At 33.4% G+C, this 24,990-nt stretch overlaps 2 protein-coding genes across 3 annotated transcripts; both read right to left on the reverse strand.

The window, feature by feature from the left end:
- Positions 1-1,255: 1,255 nt before the first annotated feature.
- LOC142609465 (UNC93-like protein 3) lies at positions 1,256-8,525 on the reverse strand. Of its 2 annotated transcripts, XM_075781050.1 has the most exons (10): positions 8,066-8,525; positions 7,713-7,876; positions 4,940-5,003; positions 4,724-4,837; positions 4,542-4,586; positions 3,458-3,708; positions 3,262-3,352; positions 2,595-2,707; positions 2,352-2,475; positions 1,256-1,812 (listed from the first exon to the last, which is right to left on the reverse strand). In XM_075781050.1, the coding sequence occupies exons 1-10, from the start codon at positions 8,213-8,215 to the stop codon at positions 1,627-1,629; spliced, it is 1,302 nt and encodes a 433-aa protein (XP_075637165.1). In that variant the 5' UTR covers positions 8,216-8,525; the 3' UTR covers positions 1,256-1,626. The 2 variants fall into 2 exon arrangements, with proteins under 2 accessions (XP_075637165.1, XP_075637166.1); XM_075781051.1 differs by lacking the exon at positions 7,713-7,876 and having other exon boundaries at positions 8,066-8,342.
- Positions 8,526-12,219: 3,694 nt separating this feature from the next.
- On the reverse strand, positions 12,220-22,345 carry LOC142609387 (protein NRT1/ PTR FAMILY 1.1-like). Its single transcript, XM_075780962.1, has 4 exons — positions 22,040-22,345; positions 21,701-21,918; positions 14,073-14,623; positions 12,220-13,428 (listed from the first exon to the last, which is right to left on the reverse strand). The coding sequence occupies exons 1-4, from the start codon at positions 22,152-22,154 to the stop codon at positions 12,516-12,518; spliced, it is 1,797 nt and encodes a 598-aa protein (XP_075637077.1). The 5' UTR covers positions 22,155-22,345; the 3' UTR covers positions 12,220-12,515.
- Positions 22,346-24,990: the final 2,645 nt, after the last annotated feature.

Raw genomic sequence — 24,990 nt, forward strand, 5'->3', positions numbered from 1 at the left:
CGGAGCCAGCAACCACAACAGCCGCAAAGACCGGAGGGACAATCAAATCAACCTTGGACTTAACGAACAGATGAGCTGGCAAGCAGAGAATCTCTCCCGCCACATCTAACGGCAACCTAACGGACCCTTCCGTCTGGCACAGCTTCGAGAACCGAGACGTCGAAGATATCGCCGACACAAAGGCCACTTCTGGCGCGAACGAAGCCACCGCTACCGTTAACGTTAGGATGGTTGTCCACGTGGCCGCATATATAAGCAGTGGCCTCCGGGAGCTGAGGTTCGAGAGAATTGAGGTGAGTAGAGGAAGAAACATGGTCTTTGTTTTCGTTTTTGTTTTTGTTTGTGTTTGTATGTTAACGTTGGAATTGTGAAGGAAAGAGTAATGGGGTTTGGGACTCTGGGTTTTTTACATAATTATATGATGTTATTATATGAATTTGGAGATGAGGAAGTGAACCTAACCACAACTGCTTTTTTTTTTTTTTGTTGGTGATATTGGTAGTTTAGGTAGAAGAGAGAGAGAGTGAGAGAGAGAGAATCATATCTATGTTGACTAAGAAGGACTGCGTGGGGTTGGGTTCGGTTAGGTTAAATAGGAGAGCGACTCCATTGACGAGAAAATTTGTGTACATTGGAATATAATATATATATATATATACACGTGTCAATATGGTATGGGAGTGGAAAGTTCCACTTTGCGAGTGATTGAGAATGTCGATTGACAAGTCAAGCACTGAAGTTCGGTCTCCTCCATTATAAGAATGTTTAGGGTTGAATTTACCAATGCAATTTTTGTTTGTTTCTCGAGATATTCTTGAGTTACATTCATTACATATAATGTACCCATTTTCATACTAGGTATTTATATTTTTCTTAAGGATATTTATATTCAACAAAAGAGCAGGTTTTGCTGCATTGAAAAGTAGCAAAATCTAATAAATAAATACCCCTTTAACTAAAAATTGCTCATGTTAATGCGAGACGTGCTAATGATTTATCAGTGTAAATGGAGGATATTTTTCAACAACTCAATCATGTTTTGTTAACCAATTAAACAAATAACTTTTTAATTGAAAATTGCTCATAACATGCAAGACATGTTATCGATTTATTAGTGTAGATGGAGGATATTTTTCAACAACTCAATCATGTTTTGATAGCTGATTATGGTTGAATTTTTTTAAAATTAAAGTCCCAAGTTTTCTTCTAAAAAAAAATATAAAAAAAAAACCGACGGTGAGAAGTACTCCTAAAATTCAAATACAAGAAAATTTTGAAAATGACATTACTAAAAAATTCAATGTGAAATAGGAATATCAAATTTGTATGCCAACAAATTAGAACCGTAACAGGAGGAGATGATTAAAACCTATTCTCCCACCTTGGGTGGGCCAACAACTTTAACCATTGATAACTACTTCATCATCTCTCCCAGAAATTGTTACAAGAGGTTGGTATACAGCTTTTCATCCTAAACGCATTACGGCACAAGGCATTTGTGCACATTCTTTCAAATTTTACATTTCACAACAACAAATTGTGAAAGAATAGGTATTGCACGCATTAATGGAGCATATTAACACACGAATGAAATGAGCAACTATGATTTTATGAGCTACACCGATTTCACGAACTGGAGGAGGAAAATGCTTTCTCTACTTTGAGAGTTAAAACCAGGAATCCAGCATACGAGATGCAGAGGGCAGCAAGCATAATCACCAGCATTGCCTTCAATGAGATGTATGGACTCAGGAAGAATACAACTGCAATGGAAGCACTCTGCCAGACTTTGAGCTGTGCAAATGCCCCTTCCTGTACAGAAATTGTGATCATAAATCCAGATCATAACACCTCGCTAGAACTTCAGGTGCAATAATGAGAAATCAAATGAAGTGATAAATGCGAGCGGTCTCATAGAAAACATGACGGAGCAAAAAATGTGTCTCATGCGTAAGTGTAAGTTGTGGAACAAATTTAGAAGTGCAAGCAAATATAGTATTGATATGTGAATATAGATACAGAAGAATTAGCAATGAGAAATTTTGCATAAATATTATGAAATATGGAAATATTTACCAACTCTAAAAAAAGTAAAAATAAAGAAGTGCACTCTTTTGAGCATTAAATGATAATAAAATGTGGATGAAACCTAGAAGACCTGAATTAACAAAGAAAAATGAGATACATGCAGTCAAGATGTGAGTTCAGCATTAACACCTTATCCTGCTATGTATGGTGAGAATACAAGGATAAAAGTTACCCCAGAGGAGTAAAACATCAAAGGTGCACCCATGCATCTATACACACGCACATACACAAAGGCTTATCAGTTATCACATATAATTATGTACCATATCATGCTTGAAGAGTATCCCAAGCAAAGCACTAAGCTGTGTATTAAATACTCCATCACCAATGCCCAAAATGGCAGCCATGAGAAGTGGGTACATAATGCCAAGTACTCCGCTAGTTAACCTGAACCATGACATGGAAAAATAAGGTGTAAGCAACATAAGTATGGCTTCAAAATACTCATTACAACAAAAAGCTTGAGTTTGAAGAAACCTTAGTAACCTAAAGTGCTTATTGCTTACCTGTATGCTAGTAGAAGCCAAAGGAATACGATAGCCTGAATAGAGGCTCCACCAGAAACTATCAAAGTGATAGACTTAGGACCAGAGGTAAGTCGACCAGCAGCCAATGAACACTGGCACAAGTTCCAACAACAAATTTGACTATAAATACCAATGATTTAATTAAACTATCTATATAACAAGTTTGTCTACACAACAATTCCGCACTTCCAACATGGCATGTGAGAACTTGCCACTTAACACCAAGATTGAGCTTTTAAATTCAATACAAAGAAAAATTAAATTTTGCTTTTGAAAAGATTTCTTTGAGATTGCAACACATATTGCAAGTAAAAATTGTTATAACAACTGAGTTCCGCATCATGTTAGATATCAGATCACAGGAAAAGGCACAGCTGCTACTCGTGCATTAAAAAAGAATTATATTACTATAAAGGTGGTAACTGTATTGCAACAACATCATAATTGCTAACAGAGATAGAAAACTCAGAACAATTTGCTCTCTCTTACTTCTGAGGACAAAAGTTGTTTCTTTCACCTCATAATAAAGGGAAAGCTGTGCAAAATATGAGAAATACGAAACAACCAATTTACTAATCGGCATGCTACTTCAGTTGAACTGGAATGAAAGGTAAAGAACCACATGTTTCTGCATTCTTGTACTTACTATTGCATCAAAAGCTCCATATACCGCCATTGCACCACCCACACCAGACTCACCAAGTGCTGGGGTTACAATATCCTTGGTGAATTCAGCCCTAAGATATAACAATCCATCTTAATAAGAGAAATTGGAAGGGAACATATAAATTGACACTAGAATGGCAATGAGAAAGTATATCAAAAGTTAACCTAGTAATTACCATACAAATGCTTGTTGTAATCCTGAATATGCAATAAGGGGAATGACCAGTAGCATCCGTACATCAAACAAAGGATTAATTACTGACTTTGACAAAGATACCAAATTAGAGTAAAAGCTGACAGATGAATCTGGTTGCCGACTCTCTCCTTCATCAGTCTTTTTTGTTAAGAAGCACATAAGTATGGTACCTAAGGTCATACTGCAAAGAAACACAACATACAGCAAAGTTGTGCCGCTGGTACTTCCATCCTGCAGTGATGTAAAAGAAAATAAAAACCATGAGATTGAATGGAAAGAAATAATAAATTGTAAACCAAAAATGCACAGGCTATGCATATGCTATAAGAATTCCAAATTGAGTGAACATATGTGCATGATTGTGCCTGTCTAATTAAGGTTTTATTAAATAGAATCCATTGTAGTAATCCAGAGATTGGTATGAAAGCTCGGGCCATGTTTGCTAGTGTATCTCCTTAATGATTTTTAAATTTCCATAATACACAAACTAAAATCTTCCTCCCAGGAGAATTTATATATTGATAAGTAAGTTTTGGCCTAAAAAGAAGGGGGAAAGAGAGATTCAAGCTAGTAACCTCTGCCTGATTGTGCTATCTCTTGGGGTTCGGGAAGATATAGATGTATGATGTATATTAAGCAACAAGTGCAAGGGGCAATAAGCGCAAGGGGAAGATGCAGGTGTATGATGGGTAAGCACAAATTATGATATATCTGTTTGATTTCGTATTTATTTGGATGATACTCTATTATGTACTCAATTATTCTACGAAAAATCTGTCAAAGACACTAGTTCTTCCTCATATTCAATCACTTTGAATCCTAATATTTTATATACTCACATATTATATATATATATATATATATATATATTAAATGTTTTAGTGCCACCTAATATCTTATTGGAGATAAATGTGATCAATAGAGAGAGAGAGAGAGAGAGAGTCTGGGAGCTTCTGGATGAAAGGATAAGTCTTCTTTAACGACTAAATAAACACAGTGAGTCAAGTGTGAATCCAGAAGGATGGAGTACAACAGCCAAAGTTAACTTTGAGGTTAATGCGTACCGTTCCAGCACTCAACAATGCAAGTGAGATAAGATTTCCAATAAACTGCAGAAAAATGAATAAAAATTATATTACGCAATAAAACTTCATTTTGGCAAGTTAAAAATAATTGATAAAATAATAATATTCTTAAAAAACTAACACATAATGAGACTTGTCATGAAAAAGATCAAATGGTTCACCTGGTGACTCGCAAACAGTCCCCAGAACTCTCCATTGAATTTACCAATTACTGTTCCTTCATGCAACTTATAATCTCTTGCATGACTGCGGGCAGTGGAAGTGAGATATGTACCCTGATAGGTCATACGAGGGGTTAAGAAAGAATTTTTTTGGCTCTACAAACTATTGCTGTAAACTACCAAGAAACTCAAAAAATCTGAAGCATGGACTTTCACCTGGCCAACCCATATAATTGAAGCAGAAAATCCAAGGTAAACAGAAGCTGGAACCATTGTATACCTAAAGAAGGAACAGATTGATGTTAAAACATATGCAGTTAAAAAAATTCAAAATTCAGGTAAAAAGTGATTCAGATTATTATGTATATTAATCACAAAATAAGATACAATTGATAGTCAAATTTAAGAGCTGAGATAATGTAGTCATAGATGCCAGAAATTAACTGTAAAAACTAAATTAGTTTATGAATTCACAAGACAACTGATTAATTCAAATCAATACCATTGTGCAAGTCATAAAAATTTCACAAATTTTAAAGGGTATGAATAAAATGATTGTAACCTGAGAGATTTTTTCGGACAAGTAATGCATTCTTATCAATATCAAAAAATATAGCCACCCAAGTATACAGGAAGTATACAGCTGGGGACCATACAATCAATCAAGTAAGTTACAAGAATTTATCAAATCAATAACAGAACATAAAGACAAACCATGCAAAACAGACATCCAATCCAACAAAGTTCAAAAGAAAATTAATTTGAGATCAGGCATAGTTCTCTTTGTGTCCTCGAAACTCCGATTGTTCCTCTCCCTCCATAAACACCACGTTAAGCAATGTTGGGCGGCCATCCACAACAATCTTTGACATCACCCAACAAACTCCAAATAAACCCAACACCATAGACCACAATTCTGCAGCTATAGGACAGTGGAGTAAAAGATGGTCAACAAATTCCCCATTGCATTTACTCATATAAAACCAATCCAAAACCAAACGTCACACATTCTTTTCCGTAAATTGCCAATCTTCAAGATTTTCCCCAATGCTGCAATCCAAATAAAGAAAGCAACTCTAGAAGGAAGACTTCCATATGCTCTTCCAAGGGAATGATTGATCACCATTTCCAAGGAGAACCTGGTAAGAACCACTCACTGTAAATCCCTTGTTTTTATCTGGTTTACAGCACAGTTTATCCTCCCCACTTCCTTTCGCTGATGCACCATAAATCATATCCAAGAAATTCAACAAAGACTCTACTTCCCAATCCTGCACAGCTCTTATATAATTGACATCCCAATGCAGTACCCCATGTGTGTATAAAATATTTTTGTTCCCGAGATATATTGGTCCAATATTTCATAAATATATACACATAAGTTCAGCCCAGCAAGTAGATAGTATCATAATAACTCTATCTTATCTTCTATTTGATGGTAAATTTGAAAGCATTGATAACTCTCATTGCATAATTTGTTTACCTTTTGTATGAGCATAGAATATGAACTAAAACTCTTGTTCTTAAAATCTTTGTTTGATCTGATTTCAGTGATAGGATCATTTTCCTTTTCCCCCTATTACATTTGATTGATCGTTGAACTTTTAGAGTTTGATTTTGATGTACCCATAGTATGCATCCTGTGTACTTGGGCTACACTCCTTTTTGATTAATTAATATTGTTATTTGTCCAAAAAAAATAAAAATAAATAAGACATAAACTAGTTCATTGACTTCCATCAAGCACCCTACAACAGTTGAATATGGCTTTAGATAAATGCAAAGTTGCGACTCTTGAAACAAATGAAGATAAAACATTAATCCAATATAGTATATGGCATCCACAACTCATTTTTCTCCATAGGGCCTGTCTGGTTTTGCTTTTGGAGGGGACGAAAAGTGCTTTTAGGGGGTTAAAGCTCTTTTAGCTGCAATTGCCAAACATTTAGCAATTTCACTAAAGAGCTCCCTGTCCTCCTAATAAATAAAACGCTTTCATGCAAATATGACATCACTTGGTGATTTTTTTTTTTTTTATTTCTTGTGCTGATTAGGAAGCTGACTCACACATTTGCAAAAGTAGCATTATTTTATTGGTTGGGAGGACCTTTATGGCCTATTTGGGAGTTTAGAGAGGGAGGAGAGTAGAGGGGAGTAGAGGGGAGGGGAGTAGTGGGGAGGAGAGTAGAGGAGAATGATTACCCTCCACCTTGTTTGGATGTTTTTATAATTAGTAAGGGGGAAGGGAGTAATTAGCCATTCCCCTTGTTTTTAACATTGTAATTTTATAAATATAATAAGGGTAAATTAGGTAATTTACTTTATAAATAATTTTATGTGCTCTACTCTCCCTCCAAATCTCTCCAATTTGGGGGAATTAAAAATGAGGGGGTTGGAGGTAGTTGAAATCCCTCCAAACCCCTCCAAATCCCTCCCCCTCCTTCCTTAAAAAACTCCCAAACAAGGTAATTGAATTACTCCCCTTCCCTCTACTCTACTCCCCTCCTTTTTTAAACATCCAAACATGCCATTAAGGGGGGTCCTTAAAGCTGGCCAAAGCTAAAATTTGGAGCTTTTAGGGGAAAAAAACTCTGCAATTCACTAATCATGCTTTATAAATCGACCACTTTAAAGCATTGTTTATCGCAATTTTTCAAACACTCAAAAGCCAAAAATGCTAAAGAGCTTCTCAGTTAAAACTCTATATTACAAAAGCTCTACTACTAAAAACTCTATAATTAAAACTCTCTTCCTAAAGCAATGCCAAACATGCATATAATTTTATCGATTCCATTTGATTGTCAAAACTGTTGGTAATTTCTCAGTGGAATAGCAAGTTAAAAGTTCAACATTGCAGACAGATCATAAAAAAAGAGGTTAACTTTTTAGAAAAACATTCCAAAAAAATCAGTGTATAGAAAAATCCAAAAAAAAATAAAATCACTGTGAACGATCCAAATGCACTATACCAATAGCAGCAATTAGTTACCATGATGGCTTCAAATTTGCAGCTAAGAACAACCAATAACCAGTAGTCCCAAGAACCAAAGCATTCTTTGACCCAAGTCCCCGAACCACCATTGAAGCCACTAAGGAGAAAAATGTGAAAGATACATACAATATCCCAAGCGAAGTCGTACCCAAATCCTCTTCCTGATTTGAAAATTGAAATTCATACCCAAACCATCAAACCCAGCTAAAATATGGAACATTCCAAAAGAAACAAGTTTTCTATATTCAAAACTTTCAGTTTCCCTCAGCAAATGAAACAATTCTCAGCAACCAAGCATAGGAAAAAAAAATGCAAAAGCGAAGAACAGAGACAAGAGACAAGAGACTCACGGTGTTGAGGGTACTCTCAAGATTCTGAACAGCACCATAGGCAAGAAAGACCAAGAGGAAGGCAGAGCTGAGAATATGAACATCTCTGGCATGGTTTTTCTTTGGAATTTCAACTAGTTTATCACCAACCAATGGCGCCTCTTCATCCATGGCTTCAACTCGAGTGCTCGACCCAATTGATCACAGAATCACTATATAACCTCAGAAATGAGAGAGAGATAGAGAGTCCAAGAGAGTGAAGGCAAGCCGGCTATAATGAAAGCAAGCATTAGAAGACGAATGAAAAGAGTTGGGGTTTCGATTATTTTATTGTTGGTGGAATCGAATCCCAATAATTTCGATTCGTTGCTGACTTTTTGGAGATATTCAAGACAAGACAAAAATGGTTACTGGGTCAGCTCTCACAACTCAGAAATCAGAACTCGGAAGGCAATTTGTAAACGTTAATTTGTGTTTGATCTGAATGTTAGGTGTGGTAATGAAATCCTCGTTGTTACGTGGTTTTAAGTTAAAACTTAAAACTCCATTTTTTTTCCTCTCCACTATTTACATTTTTTTTTTAAATAAAAATTCTTTTATCTAAAATTAAAGTTTAGATTCCCCAATTGAATTTAAATATTTATTTGTTTTGAATTTAATTATTTTTTAAAGAGAAAATATTATTCTTCTTTTATTGGTTACGAAATGAGATATTTTTTCTTTCTAAAAAATCTAAATAAATAATGAGGTGTTTGAATTTAATTAAGAAACTTAATATGCTTTAGTGAAGGTACAGTACCTAATTAAGAACTGCCCAAAGGCTATTTTTTTTTTCCATAAAAAAAAAAGGCTAATTTTTTGGGTTACAGTTAAGCCCATTATACTATTTTTGAAAAAATAAATGCTGAAATTAGTTTATAAGGCTGGTGTTGGTAAGATATGGACAATTATTGTATATAAACACAATTTACAAATTAAAGTTAATAAAAAATTAAATGACACATAATGGTTTGATTTCAGTTAGATTTTAGTCCAATCTTAGAAACCTTCAACATCTCCCCAATAAAAAAAAGTAAAAATAAAAGAAAAACTCTAAAAGAAAATTAAACTACTTAAAAAGAAAAGATTTGGAGAGATACTACCCAATATGTGAAGTAATTTAATGCCAAAAACCTCTCCAAACGAAATGGAACGCTTCACTAATCGCCTAGTCCCAGGCAACAGCGCCAAAAACTTGCTGCACCTTAAATAATGTTCCCAAGTGCAGGATTGTCGTAAAGTAATAACTCGTTAAGTCCGAGGTCCAATCCATAGGGAAAAGGGAATTGATTAGTAAACCACAAAAAAATAAAACTAAAATAATAAAGTTTAATCGAAGAGATTTTCGATAGTTTAGTAAAGTTAATTTAAATTGAGAGAAAATAACAATATATTAAGGCGCTAAGGGTTAGGGATTCACACACAACACATCTATTAGTAGTCTTAACAATATTTATTTTATAACCCAACTAAAATTCATACGAAAGATGATCTTAGTCGGATGATTTATCAATAAGAACTCAGGAATTAATTGTCTAAGGTAATTTTATGAAATTGATTGATTTTAGGCAAAACAAAACTAGTGAATTAGTTCACAGGGAATACTAAGTATTTAACGTGCCTGAAGTCTACGATAAATCAAAGAATTATACAAAACTAAATACTTTTCTAGATGATCAAAAATATAAAAGAAGAAGCATTAAAACCAATAAATAATTTTTAATAATATATCAATAAATGTTTGGGTTTCACCCCTTGCCTTAGCAAGGCTTCTAGCAAGTCATAATACAAATAAGACTCTAAAAACTGTAAAGAAACTTTAAAAAAACCTAAATTATGTTTTACGGCAGCTCTCCTGAATTTTGCCCTAAAGTACCTTTAAATAGGTCAAGAAATCTCATTACAAATTGAATTCTCGTTTAAAGAAAATTCAAGGTTTTTAGACTTCACTTAACCAACATTTTCAGCCCATTTAACTTCAGAATTTAGACTTTTGGTAAACTACAAAGTTGTAGCCATTTAAGTTAACGTTTCAATCCAACTTGAATCATCTCGATTGGAAATCTGAGCCGAAAGTTATGCTCTAAATACTAATTGATGCGCAAGCAAGAATCCTAATCCGAATTAGACTTGGATTTGGTGTAAATTTTCTTTGATTCCTTACTCCAATTGGACTCGAATTTAATTGGGTTGGCCTTCTTTGACTTCATCACGGCCCTTGTAAAAGTAAAGTCCATTAACTTTCTTCTTTGCACAAATCCACTTATTTAATTTTATTATCATCTAAAAGACAAATTCACGCATTAAAATTCAATTAAATACAAAATTGATTATTCAGCATTATTCCAAAACCAGCTATAAAATGTATGAATTAACTCAAAATTAGTATAATAATGCTTTCTAATAATGATATAAATATGCAAAATTAAGCTATTATCACTTGCACATGGGTATTCTGGTCTACTCCATATCGTGTGAGTTTTTCTCTTAGTTTTCTCCTTGAGAGACAAAAATCGAAGGAAAAGGAAAAATAATAATAATAAGCCAAACTAGCAAAGAAACAACAAACCCACGTGCACTTGCACGGGTATTTGGTTTGCTCCATTCCGTGATAGTTTTCCCCTTAGTTTTTTTCCCCAAAATCTCCCCATTTTGGTGGGCTTGAGAGAAAACATTTGAGCCACACCACTTTTTTCCTCCCTCCCTTCCTCCCAACCAAAAACCTACTAAAAAGACTTTCTTTCCACTTTTCTCTCCTCAATTTTTCGTCTTCCCTAAAATCCCTCCAAACAAACATACCTTTAAGGCCCATAACCAAATGAGCAACCTCATTTTGATGAACCACCTTAGTCTTTCTGACTTCCAACTTTTTTTTTTTTGAAACTGTTCTGACTTCCAACTTGGTTACTACCACAAAGTCCTTTACCCCAAAAGCTTGAGAGGTATCAATGACAAATGACTCAATCACTAGCCTAAAGACTATCACAAAGAGAAGGATCAAGGTTGAAACTCTTAAGCATGTTGGAGAATTGGAGTTACTGTAATTCTGATGAGGCCAATACATATGAAGAAACATCGAAAACTTGTTAACTTGAACGAAATCTAGAGACTATAGGTCTTCAATCAAAGCCAATATTGAATAGTTGATACCTTCGATCATTTTGGATTTCAACAATTCCCACTACTTTTGGTGATGGTCCTTTAAATTTGAACTTTAATCTTTGCAACAAATTTAATCATATTCATATCAATTTTATAAATTTTTTGTATGCGTATTTTGTTAGCATCCTCAGAACACTTGTTTTTCCTTTCTTTTAGCACTCTCATAATTGTCTTTCCTCTTTTGCACGAGTTTTTTCTGCCATCCCTAATCTAACCACATTCCACCTTGTTGCCTTCCATATTTGTGTGAAACTAAAATCCTTCAAAAGATATTATATGGCTTTAGCTAAACATTTTCTCTGTGAAATATCAGTGTCCAATTCCATGAAAGGCCTATTATTAGGTACTTTAGGGTATTGAGTGGTAATACTCTTTATTCTCACATAAATGGTGTATTTTACTATCAAATTTAATTATGGTAGATTCAATCATAAATTACTCATTCATTAAAACAATATGCTCACATTCTCAATTATAGTATATATGGAACCAAGGTTATAATAGGCTAGATTTGTACTGTGTTATTTATTTTTAAAAGTATTTTTAGGCTAAATTCATTACTTCCATGTAATAATTTTTTATATAAAATGATTTTTTATGATTATTTTTCCAAAATTTATATAAATAACACTTGATTGGAAATATAACATTCTTACTCAAATTCAATTATTTTTTGCAACACTTGAAATTAAATTCGGGAAAAGGAAAAACTAAATTTAATAAGATACAATCAAGAATATAATTAATAATGTGCACTTAAGTTAGTGGAAGTAATTAAATATTTGTCCAAAAATCATTAAGTTCATATTCTTAATTATATTAATCTAAACAAATTCAATTTCTTCTCTTTTTAGTAACATGTAATGTAACTAAGAGATGATTTCCCATGTATTATAAGTTTATAACACATGATGAGTATTATATATAAACAGTCAATTTAAATTTTAAATCGAACAATATATTTTAAACTGAATGTAGTGTGCCAATACATCGTGATGAGTATTATATTATACATTGACTAGTTGCATCTTATTCTAAGATAAAAAAAGATGGTTTTCCTTTTTTAATTACAGACAATATGATTTCATCCACCTTGTCCACTCTTCGGTGACTATGATATACTACCATGCTAAAATATTAAGCGATTACCTCTCAAAACTAGGCACTTGAAACTTGAAAAAGCTCAAGCACTGCCCGATGAAGTGAACACAAATACTGAAATACATCAATGTAAATTGGGTTCATCAACATCAAGAACTATACCTACACATCAAGCCGAGGGTGGTGTTCTTGTTTTGCCCACATCTTCTTTACTTTCCATTTGTTTTAGCCTATTGTCCTTCATTATATCCCTTGCATCCTCACTAGGTCCATAAGCCCAACAACAACCAAGAAAATATACAAAATTAACTATACACATTATGGTGATGAGCCAATAGTAATAATCCAAGTGACCCTTATTCAGATTGTTAGGAACCCAACTCTCATTCCCTCCTTTCTTTGTAGCTTTATCAACAATCGTCACCAGAAAACTAGCCACCAAGCTACCCACAGCCAGTCCCAGTGTGAAAAGAGCTACTGCAATACTTGACATGTTCCTTGGAAACTGAGAGAAATAGAATTCAATCTGGCCAATTGCATTGAAAGCCTCAGCCAACCCAATCAAGCAATATTGTGGAATTAGCCACATTGCAGACATGTCTATCACCGTACCTGGCTGATCAGCAAGGCCTTGATCAATGGCAATATTCCTCCTTTTGTTCTCAACTATCGCAGACACAGCCATGGCCAAGGCAGATAGTACTAACCCAATTCCCATGCGCATTTTTGTTCCAAGCCCGCTTGGTTTTCCGGTAAGCTTTTTTAGCAATGGAACAATTGCACGGTCGTATATGGCAACCCAGATAGTTAATGTGATAACTATGAACACAGAGAATGATCCTGCTGGAATTTGAAACTTGGGACCAAGGTGTCGGTCCATCATGTTAGCTTGGATTGTAAATGTGTATTGATTCAAAGTAACTTGTATCACGAAACCAGTAGACCACATGGGGATGACTCTCAGCAGTGCTTTGAGTGATTCTACTTGATCTATTGTGCAGAGGTTCCATGGATTAATAGGTGAGCCATCTGGGTTTAAGTCTTTCTGAGGATCTCTGATAATGCAAGCTCTGTTGAAACACCTTTTCAAAGGACAAAAACATGGTAAGAGAAATTTCCCTGCTGGAGTATACCTTTTCTTTTCCCGATTTCTTATTGTATTCACAGTTTCCATAAATGTTTAAAAACTAGGATTTCCTTGCACACAACAGAAAACAAAATCAATGACAGTATTGTTTTGATGTTCCTTAAAATGAGTCATTTTTAGGAAACATTTTCAAACAGGTTTTCAACAATAAGTCTCAAGCAAGATAATTTTTTTCGTAACTTTTGAGGTGATATATTACAATTGGTGCTAATAAAAATAGTGTTATGTTAACAAGTACCCTTGCAGCAGTTGTTAATAAATCATTTTAAGAAAGTTTCGACATTATTTTTATTAGAAATATAAAAAGTTTTCAATTTTTTTTTTCATTTCCTATTAAAAGTTTTTAAAAATATTCCCTAAATCAAATACCCTTAAAATATCGATTAACTTTTCCCATAAAAGTATATGTTATCTATAGTAATACTGTTCTAGTCATGACTTTTCACATCACCAGTTATGAAAAAGATAGTAAATTTTTTGTTTCTCACATTACTATTTTCAAGAACATGTCGAAGCATGTTCCTGCATAGTTTTGTAGTGTTTGCATGTCAAAATTTAACAATGACATTGATATGGTACCTTAGTTTATCAGTCGGAGCAATGATGCTTGAGTCTTTCCCATAATGGTACTCTACATTCTTGGCCGAGAGTGGAAGATTTCTTTTCCTGAAGGCAGCCACTAGTACTTGAATAAAACCAGTAAACAAACTTTTTTCAGCCTTAATTTTTACATAAAGAGAAGAGCCAAACAAGAACATTAGGGCTGAAACCACCATTAGAATTGCAGGAACTCCAAAACCGACTTTCCATCCCAATTGGTTTTGAATATAGACAATGATACTCAATGCAAGAATTGATGAAATTCCTACCGATGCATAGTACCAATTGAAAAAGCTCTGTAAAAGTCTCTCATATTTGGGGTTGTCTTTCTTATTGTCCAACTGGTCTGCACCAAAGGCCATGGAACATGGTCTGATGCAGCCAGCCCCAATGGACATGAACCCGAAAGAGGATAGCAAGACAATGAGTTGGCCAGGACTGGCTGAGTCGCAATTGCTGCTAAATTGGGCGGCACAGAGAGGAGGCTTTAACTTTGGAATCATGGCTGTCAGCCATAGTAGTGTCATGCCCTGTGACAACAATTTATGAAAAAAAAAAACTATAGCATTGGATAAAATCCAATATTAAGAAAGGGGTTATATATAATAGGATTTGAATGTATGTCGCGTATTTCAACATTATTAATTTTTGGGTTATGTTAAAAGAATGGTTAATAAACCTTTGTAGGAAAGTTTTTATATTATTTTTATGAGAAATTAAAAAAATTTCAAAATATTAATTATTTTTTTTCCCATAAAATTTTTTTCTAAATTAGTTCACTAATAAATTTCCTTAAGGCATTCGCTAACTTTTCCTTTATTTTTTATCATTAGATTAAATCAGTAATATTTTTTTTTGGTGGAATTTAATTTTAAATGCTTTATTATTATTATTATTATTATTATTATTTATATACAAAATAGAAATTCTATTCTAACATAATCTAAGTATATATATGTGTAAAGCTTCATCCTAGAGACTTAAATCTTGACCCTTGCTCCCTACACCCCACAAACACTTAAGGTGTGTTCTTTTGGAGGTGAAATAGGGTAGATGAAAAATTTGGAGAGAAAATGGAAAGGAAAACTTTTTTAGAATGTGTTTGGTTGGATAGGAATGAAGGAAAATAAATTATGGAACTCAGGCGTTTTCTCCTCAAGTCTACCAAAAAATTTTCTCTCCAAAATGAAGAGAAAAGTGAGTGGAAATGAATTTTTTCTTTATTGACAAAAATGTCCATGTGCATGTGCACATGGGCTTCCTCAAGTTGCCTTTTCTAGGCCTGTGCGTGTCCTCTTTCTTTTTGCTTTTTCTTTTTTTTTCTTTTCTTCTTCTAAACATTGCCTCTTTTTTTCCTATTCTTTTTTTTTTTTTTTGGATTTTCTAGGTCCTGGGCGTGATAGTTGTTTTCTTTTTACATGATTTTTATTTTTTAATAAATTTGGGTAATTGCTCTTTCTTATGGTTATTTGTTACATTTTTGTTTTAATTGGGCATCATTCTTTAACAATGGTATATGGGTAAATTTATTCAGACTCATTTTTTCCATCCCTTTATTGTTCCACTCCCAACCAAACAAAAATGAGAGAAAATAAAATTTTTCCTATCCTCCCACAATTTTCTATCCTCCTATTTATCCACCCCTCCAACCAAATGGACATTTATACTTGTGAAGTAACTATCGCGCCAAAAGTGCACGGTAGTAAATGCTTTTATTGATGATGAAAGATTTCATCAATTGAGTTAACTACTAACTTAAAAGAAGTAATAAAGGCAAGAATATTTTAAGTAGTCATTTATGTTTAAGTGTGAACTTAGACCTCAATTGGCTAGTCAAAATTAATGTTTTGACCAAAATATCATGGAAGTTGCTTTTATTAGAGCATTCACATCAGTCCCCTCAATAACTTTTATTTTTAGAAATAGGACAATATTTTAGAACATCTCAAAATGAAATAAAAGACAAACAAAGTGGGATGGAGAGAGTATTATTTTCTCCACATTTTTAATCCCCAAATTCAACACCACCGAACACCACCCACCACACCCACAACCTAGCAAATGCCAAAATTCACAGGTGATTTTCCACAAAAAAATTTTCTTGACTTCAGCTTTTTCTTTCTTCTCTTCAATTGTAAGCATTCCAACACCCAGATTGCACAATTTCACAACAGATAAATTAACTTTCACTATGAAAGGCAATGAAATTCCTAGAAAGTCGATCTTCTTCCATTTTTAAATAAAGTTGGGCTTCAAATTTCATTATCTTATGCTCCGTGAAATCAATGTTTGCATCTCCTATTATATTCTCACATATTGCACTGTAACTACAATTTTTACGGTTCTTTGACAAGTAAACGATGAGGTTCCAATCTTCTTTACAACCAAAGACAACACCACTGCCATTGCCATATATACAATCACAAGCACCAAAGACAACACCACCACCACCACCACCGCCGCCATATACAATCCAAGGTTAAACCCAAACACAACCACCACTACCACCATCACCAAATCTGCTCACCCAAAAAAAAAAAAAAAAACAGTCATCGTGTTTTCCACCACCAAAAACCCAGCCAAACAAAACACTACTGCCAAAGAACCAAATCCAACAACGGAGAACCAGCCAAACAAAACATGAGAGAGAGAGAGAGAGAGAGAGAGAGAGAGATAGAGAGAGAGAGAGAGAGTTGAAAGTTGAAAACACAATTTAAAATATCACAATTAAACGCGTTTGATTTTGGGTTTTTAGGCGATTTGTTTGTTTGGGAAATTTTTTAAAAGTGCTATGTCCACAATATTTTTGCAACACTTTCACAACAAAGCCTAGGCGATAAGTTTTTACTGTTCTAATTTGAACTTATCACTGAAATTAATTTTCTATTCAGTACTAACAATCTGTTACTTAGGATTTGTTACGAAAATGTTATAAATATAGCATTTCTCACAATTTTTTGGTTCAACATTCAATGGACCAAAATTTTGTAGAGGTTGAATTTTATTTTTAATGGACTCGATTGTTATTAAGGGTATTCAAGTTTTTTTTTTTTAAGGTGGTCAATTTTTTTTCTAGGATGGTCAAAAGACCCTTATTAATTCAAAACTCAAAATTTGTTAAGGTATATTAAAAAAAAAAATTCAGTGACCACCCTGATTAACTCTTGGCACCGCCCCTGCTTCACTATAATCCCCTCAGGTCTGACTCACTAGAGAACCAAATCCAGGGTGCGCACGCGAGAGAGAGAGAGATGAAAGTTGAAACAAGAAATAATAAAATAAAATAAAAAGATTTTGGCTTGGCGAGGAAAGTTGCTTGCCAACTGCTGCTCACTAAGAGCATCAACAACGGAATGGCTAAATGCCAAATTTAAGCTTATAGAAACCATTCAGCCCAAAATGCCCCCTCCATTGGATGTTGTAAAATGTAACTATTGTAAAAAAAAAAAAAAATACAATTGTGCTACAATGCTGTTCTAAATGTAAAACCGCACTATAGCTCAATGGTAAAAGGTATATTAATATTTTATGCATAAACCTTTCTCTCTCCACGGTCTCTCATCTCTCTCTCTCTCATTCTGACTCTTAGTTCCTCTCTTTATCTCTCACAATAGCTCCTCCCTCCTCACTCCCTCTCTCACACCTCTCGTTCAAAGCTTGCACTGGTGCTGGGTTTTGGATTTTGGAGATTGGATCGGCGTGGATCAACGGGCTGGGTTTGGATCTGCATCTCCTCATGGGTCAACAAAATCAACTTCCTTCAAGCTTCCCAGCGGCGAATCCGCTTCCTTTGAGCTTCAACAAAGTCGAGCTACCCAGCGGCGAATTAAGCAATCCGGTTTTCATAAATTTTTGTTGTGTTTGTGGGTGAAGATTGTGTGGCTTCGTAGTGGTTAGCCATGGAGATTGCGGTGGGTTAGTGTTGGGTTGCGTGGGTTGTGTGGGTCAGGTGGATTGTGATCTGTGTGGGAGGGGGTTTTGGGTCGGTGGGTGGTGGTGGGTTGATTTCAATAGGTGTGATTTTGGTGGGCTACGGTGTGGTCAGTGGATGCAACAGCATGGATCTGGTGGTGCAATGACTTGGGCAGTAGGTGCAGCAGCGTGGGTTTGCTGGTAATGGCTCCGATGGGTTTAAATGGGTTTGACAAAGGTTTAAATCGGAGCTCTGATGGCTCCGATAGTGATTTTTTTGGAATGGGTTTGACCATGGGTTGCTATGTTTTTTTTTGTTTTTTGTGGTGTTGATAATCGAAGAGGGTGGTGTTGATGGTCTGGGTTTTTTTTCTTTTTTTGGTGTTGACAGTAGATTATGGGTTGCTGGTGGTGGTGGTGGGTGTCAGGTATGTGTAGTGTAGGTGGTGGTGATTGTGGTTCTTGAACAGAAAGAAAGAGAGAATAAATAAATAATGTGTTGTATTGTAAATGATGGTGATTGTGAAATATATTATTTTATTGTATAAAAATATTATTTTAATGAGTAGAATAGGAAAATAAAAGTTGGGATGCTAAAAGTATTGTAAAATTGTATTGTGTAATTGATAAGTGACTTTTTGAGATGATAAAATAGGATAGGATTGAAAAAATCATTGTGGATGCTCTAAGTATTTTGTACTACTTTGGCAAGACTAATGCGTAAGTGTTTTTGAATCTCTAGTTTTATATTTGCTAAAATATTAAAATAGCTATTACACTCTAATTTATTAGATTTAACATATCTCCCACGTTAATAGAGATATATAGCCATGATTCGAAGTTAACATGATCACATGCATAGGGTTCCTAGGGACTTGAACTGCAGTAACCATTGGGAAGAACCACTTTTCTAGTATACATTAGTAAACCATCCCAATTGTCGGACATTCCTTAAGGCTGAATGAATAGAAATGAAAAGAATCAATTCCAAAAATCAATGAGAAAATGAATTTCGTCATTACACGTAGATCTGAACTTATAAATTAGTCTCTCTATAATTTTTAACATATCTTTTGTTCAATCGTTTTCACCAAGTCTTGTCATTGTTCAAAACTTCCAAAGACTTGAAAAGTTGTAGTCTTAGAATTTTGGACTATATAAAATTTTTATGATGCAAGTGGCAGAATTGCAAACTAAATGTGTGGTCATTGAACATGTAACAATAATCAATTCCAAAAATCAATGAGAAAATGAATTTCATCATTACACGTAGATCTGAACTTATAAATTAGTCTCTCTATAATTTTTAACATATCTTTTGTTCAATCGTTTTCACCAAGTCTTGTCATTGTTCAAAACTTTCAAAGACTTGAAAAGTTGTAGTCTTAGAATTTTGGACTATATAAAATTTTTATGATGCAAATGGCAGAATTGCAAACTAAATGTGTGGTCATTGAACATGTAACAATAATGTTATCTAGGTCCCTTTGTTAAACCAAGCTAGAATGAATATGTAGAAATCATGTAGTCTAGGTCCGTTTTATGGTATCCTCAACAACAACAAAAAAAAGATGTCATCTATTTATTTTTCCACAAAATAAATTAGAAAAGAGAGAGAGAGAGAAAGAGAGAGAGAATTTAATTGTAAATTTAATCTTAAATAATATCATTATAAATAAATAATTTTTTTTGAACTCTATCATTGTAAGCATACCAATATTTTTAATAATTAAATATTTGAGGAAAGAGAAACAAATGACATAAAAGTAAAACTGACCCAAAAACTTGATTGCTACACGTTCAATCTAGCATGAATAATAGAGGGACCCAAATAACATAATATCTACACATTATCTCCACAACTCAACAATCAGTATCAAACAATTCTTATATAGTCCAAAATTCCAAGACTATAACTTTCCAAAGTCTTTGTGAATTCCAAACAATGACCAAAAACTTGTGAAATATCAACTAGGAAATCTAACATATACCACACGTTCAATCTAGCATGAATAATAGAGGGACCCAAATAACATAATATCTACACATTATCTGCATAACTCTACAATCAGTATCAAACAATTCTTATATAGTCCAAAATTCCAAGACTATAACTTTCCAAAGTCTTTGTGAATACCAAACAATGACCAAAAACTTGTGAAGTATCAACTAGGAAATCTAACCTATACCACATGTTCAATCTAGCATGAATAATAGAGGGACCCAAATAACATAATATCTACACATTATCTCCGCAACTCTACAATCAGTATCAAACAATTCTTATATAGTCCAAAATTTCAAGACTATAACTTTCCAAAGTCTTTTTGAATTCCAAACAATGACCAAAAACTGGTGAAGTATCAACTAGGAAATCTAACCAATACCACACGTTCAATCTAGCATGAATAATAGAGGGAACTGGATAACATAATATCTACACATTATGCCCGAAACTATGCAATCAATATCAAACAATTCTTATATAGTCCAAATTTCCACAACTACAACTTTCCAAAGTCTTTGCGAGTTCCAAACAATGACCAAAAACTTGTGAAGCATTAACTAGAAATCTAACCTATACCACATGTTTTCAATGGCTTTTAGTAAGAATAATTTTGTTTTATTTTCTTCCACAAAAATTGATGACATATATCTTTCATTATGCCTTATAGTAAGAATAGTTGTATATTGTTTTCTAGCATACAAATTGATGGCAGATATCTTTCATTCAACCCGCGTGCATTTCACCAAGTCTTTGGGATCTTTGTCTATTAACTAGTATGAGCTTTCATCATTGAATGAATTTGTGGGATATGGAAAGTGTAGTGCTATTCTTTTTCTCCAATACACACATTCATGAAAGATTGAGTCAAAAGCAATGAACAAGAAACTGAAGCTAAACAACAATATATAAAATTTGACACATTTATTTGAGAAGTTGCATTAGTATTTCATTTCATTATCTATAAAAAAAAAAGAATAACTATAAGGCTATGTAGTACATACAAGATTTTTTTTCCTTGACTATATTAAGAGAGTTTTAAATATTTTAAATAAAAAAAATTAAGTTTGAATATATATATATATATATATATATATATATATATATATATTTATATATTAGTCTTATTTAAAGGTTGGAAGAGGATTAGGATGAGCCCTGAACACAAAGTAGTGTAATTGATAGAAGAATAGAAAAAGGAGATTAGAAAAAAGAGATTCTAACGACTACGTTTCTGACAGTCATATTCCAGCTCAGCTACAAAACGGTACCGTATAGTTAATGTAAACGGTAATGTTTTGGTTCAATGAGGATTCATTTAAGTTGAGTGACGTCGTTTTGATAATTTTGTTAACTAAAGCTGGACGACATCATTTTTTTCTTGCTTGTCATCCTCCCAGAGCTTCAGCTTCTAAGTACCGTTTGTAATTAAATGTATTATGAAAAATGAATTTGCTTCATTATTACAGGGAAAAATGAGTATATCTAATCATAAAATCATTTTTATTAATTAATTTGAGCAATTCAAATCATCGATCACAACTGTTTGTCATGAGTCTAATCGATAATAATCAAGCATGGACATAAAACAAAAAATATACATAAGCTTTGGCTAGTCATTGTAAGTTGTAACTCTATGAGTGGTAGTACTACTACTATTAAATCAGGAAGAAAGTCACAAAATACTAACCAGAAGGGTAGAGAAGGATCCCAAGGCGATGACCCAGAACCGGCCCAAGAAAGAATCAGCGAGGAAAGCGCCCACAATAGCTAGGGCATTGGATATGGCTGACCACAATAATAATATGCTTGTTCCAGTTGCAATGTCAATGTTATATCCGTTGATCAAATAGAAGATCATGTTCGCCATCAGTCCGTAGCTAGCTACTTTCTCAAATGATTCATTCACTGTTTATTTTCCAACAGCAAGAACAAGGAAAAAAAAATATGGTCAACAAAAACTCTTTTTAGTATACTGCTTATAGTATCTAAAATATATAGGTGTGTGAGAATGAGATATATTTATTACCTATGATGAAGGGCATGGTTCTAAAGCCACCCTTTCTGCTGGGTCTTGATGACTGTTCTGTTGTATTTTGGTTTGAAGGAGTTTCCATGCTCTCCTCTGCAACTAGCTGATCCATCCTCAAGAAATTAAGAGTTGTGATGCTCTCTCTCTCTCTCTGTATCAAAACAAGAGAGAGAGATAGAGGTTTCAAGTGTAGTACTGATACTAAGTCTTCTGAACATCAAGTAATACCTGGGCACCATTTTATAAGTGTGGTTTGCACAGGGACGGAACTACCTTGGGGCTGAGGGGGCCATGGCCCCCCAACCTTTGAAAAACAATTCCCTAGTATATATATTAGCATAAAAAATATACTTTTGAGTCTAAAATTTATATACTTGGCCCCCCTCTCCCAAACAATTTATAAGCTGACCCATGAAACAAAAATGAAAAAAATTATTAAATCATCCCTTGTCTAGTTGTCCCAAGAATATCAAGAAAAACATTTAGCTAAATATTTGGACAATTTACAAATCCAGATAATAAGGAACATCTACAAAACAATTCACATATTCAAATAATAAAAATAAATTCTTTGGACACGGTCTAAGTTAAAAAAATATAAATATAACAAATCAATTACAAATCACAAAAACCCAATAACCTCTACTCAATTTTTACCTCTCATTTGAGAGCTTTTTGTCCCTCTCAAGTAACTCCACCTTATAGTCACATAGTCACAGAGACAACTCCTATGCTGCTAATCACTCCATCCCCACACCAATTAGTGTCACCAGCAACTTGGATTAGTTGGTGTCTTTAACTCAATCCTTGAAAAAAATTTATTTTATTAAAGATCTATTGCTTACTTGGATTACTTTGTGTCTTTTAAAAATTTACTTTAACGATGCATTATTAGTATTAACTAGTAAGTTGCCCATGCGATACACAGATAATTTTATGATATTTTATATAAAACACTTTTCAATAATGTTGTACATAAATTATAAAGAAAAAGTAAACTAAATTAGAGTAAAGAAACATATACATTTTGAGATATTAAAAATTGTTTTAGTAGCTTCATTGCATATTTGTAGCCTTCTTAAGGTAAGATTTTTTTTTTTAAATCATGAAACCAAAAAAAAAAAAATGCAAAAGAGTAATGGGACCATGAAATAAACTAATTTGTGTTGTATTTACATATTTCATACTATGAAATAAAAGTATACCTAACTTTCTAACTATCTTTCACTCATCGATAGTGTGACATTAAGACATGGTGTGAGCAAGTGTGTATGCATGTGTCTTATAGATGATTTAAAATCAAACTATGGTAGAATATGACTTTACATTACGCATCTAATATTCTCTCTACTTATATATACCCAAAACAAAAATTAACTAACTAACCAAATTACCTAACCTTAATCATATTTAAGCCCCTAATTTAAAAAGAAAAAAAGATTACTCGTAGGGGTTTCGGTGTCTTGATGGTGGTGGGAGGTCAGTATAACGGAGGTGGTGACCCCTCAGATTTCTCTTTCTCTCTTTCAAATGTTTTGTTAGTCTCAGGTCTTTTAATTTGGTAATATATAGTAAAATAGTGCATTTTATTTAACAATTCACAACAGTTTTGTGTCTCTTTGTATCTCTTTAGAGTCTTATCTCGTTAGCTATTACTATTAGCCCGCCCTTATTTATTTATTTATTATTTTTGAAACACTTAAACAGTAGATATACTAAAAGACATAAAGAATAGTGAAAGGTGTGGTGTAAGCTTAGGCAATTAATGAGATATTAATGAGATAACAGTAAAATTGGATAATGTGAACTTTTGGGTAACAATAAAAAAAAATTAATGAAAGAGGTAAAAAAATGCTAAATGCAAAATTAGAGTGTCACTTGGCAGGACCTCATGCACTCTTGCATGAGGTCTCTGAGAGAAAGACATTTTGTAACAACTTTTATTCTACAATATTCCTTCCAAAAAAATTTTTTTACTCATTCCTTGAATCGAATAATTATAATGGTTATGTGTGCACAATTTATAACTATTGTTTCACTACATATTTATAGCCTTCTCAAAGTTAGATTAATTTTTCACCCTAAAAAAAAAGGTAAGATTAAGTTTTTTTAAAATCATGAAACAAAAAATAAATGCAAAAGACTAACAAGACCGTGAAAATCAAATAATTTGTGTTGTGTTCACATATTTAATACTATGAAATAAAAGTATGCCCAACTCTCTCACTGTCTTCCACTCATTGATAGTGAAATATTAAAACATGGTGTGGGCAAGTGTGTATGCACGTGTCTTATAGATGATTTTAAACTATGGTAGAATATGGATTTACATTGCGTACCAAATATTCTCTCTACTTATATACCCAAAACAAAAACTATCCAACCAAATTACCCAAACCTAAATCATATTTAATCTCCTAATTTAAAAAAAAAAAAAAATACCCGTAGAGGTTTAAGGTCTTGATGGTGGTGGGAGGCCAATATGACGGAGGCGACGTCCCCTCAGATTTGTCTTTCTCTCTCTTTCAAATGTTTTGTCAGTCTTTAGTCTTTTATAGTGAAACAATACATTTTGATTTTATAGAGAAATAATGCGTTTTATTTAACAATCTACAACATTTTTATGTCTCTCTATCTCTCTCCAAGGTCTTATCTAGTTAGTTATTATTATTAGTCCTTAATTATTATTATTTTTACTTTTTTTAAAATATTAAAATGGTGGGATGCTAAAAGACATGAGAAAGAGAAAAATGTGTGATGTAAGCTTAGACAATTAATGAGAGACTAATAAGATAACAGTAAAATAAGTTATTGTAAATTTTTGGGTAATAGTAAAAAAAAAACTTAATGAAATAGGTAAAAAAAATGTTAAATGCAAAATTAGAGCGTTACTTGGTAAGACCTCACGCACTCCCACATGAGATCTCTACTTATATATATATATATAT

The sequence above is a fragment of the Castanea sativa genome, chromosome 9 (genome assembly GCF_040712315.1).
Source record: "Castanea sativa cultivar Marrone di Chiusa Pesio chromosome 9, ASM4071231v1".
Lineage (NCBI taxonomy): Eukaryota > Viridiplantae > Streptophyta > Magnoliopsida > Fagales > Fagaceae > Castanea > Castanea sativa.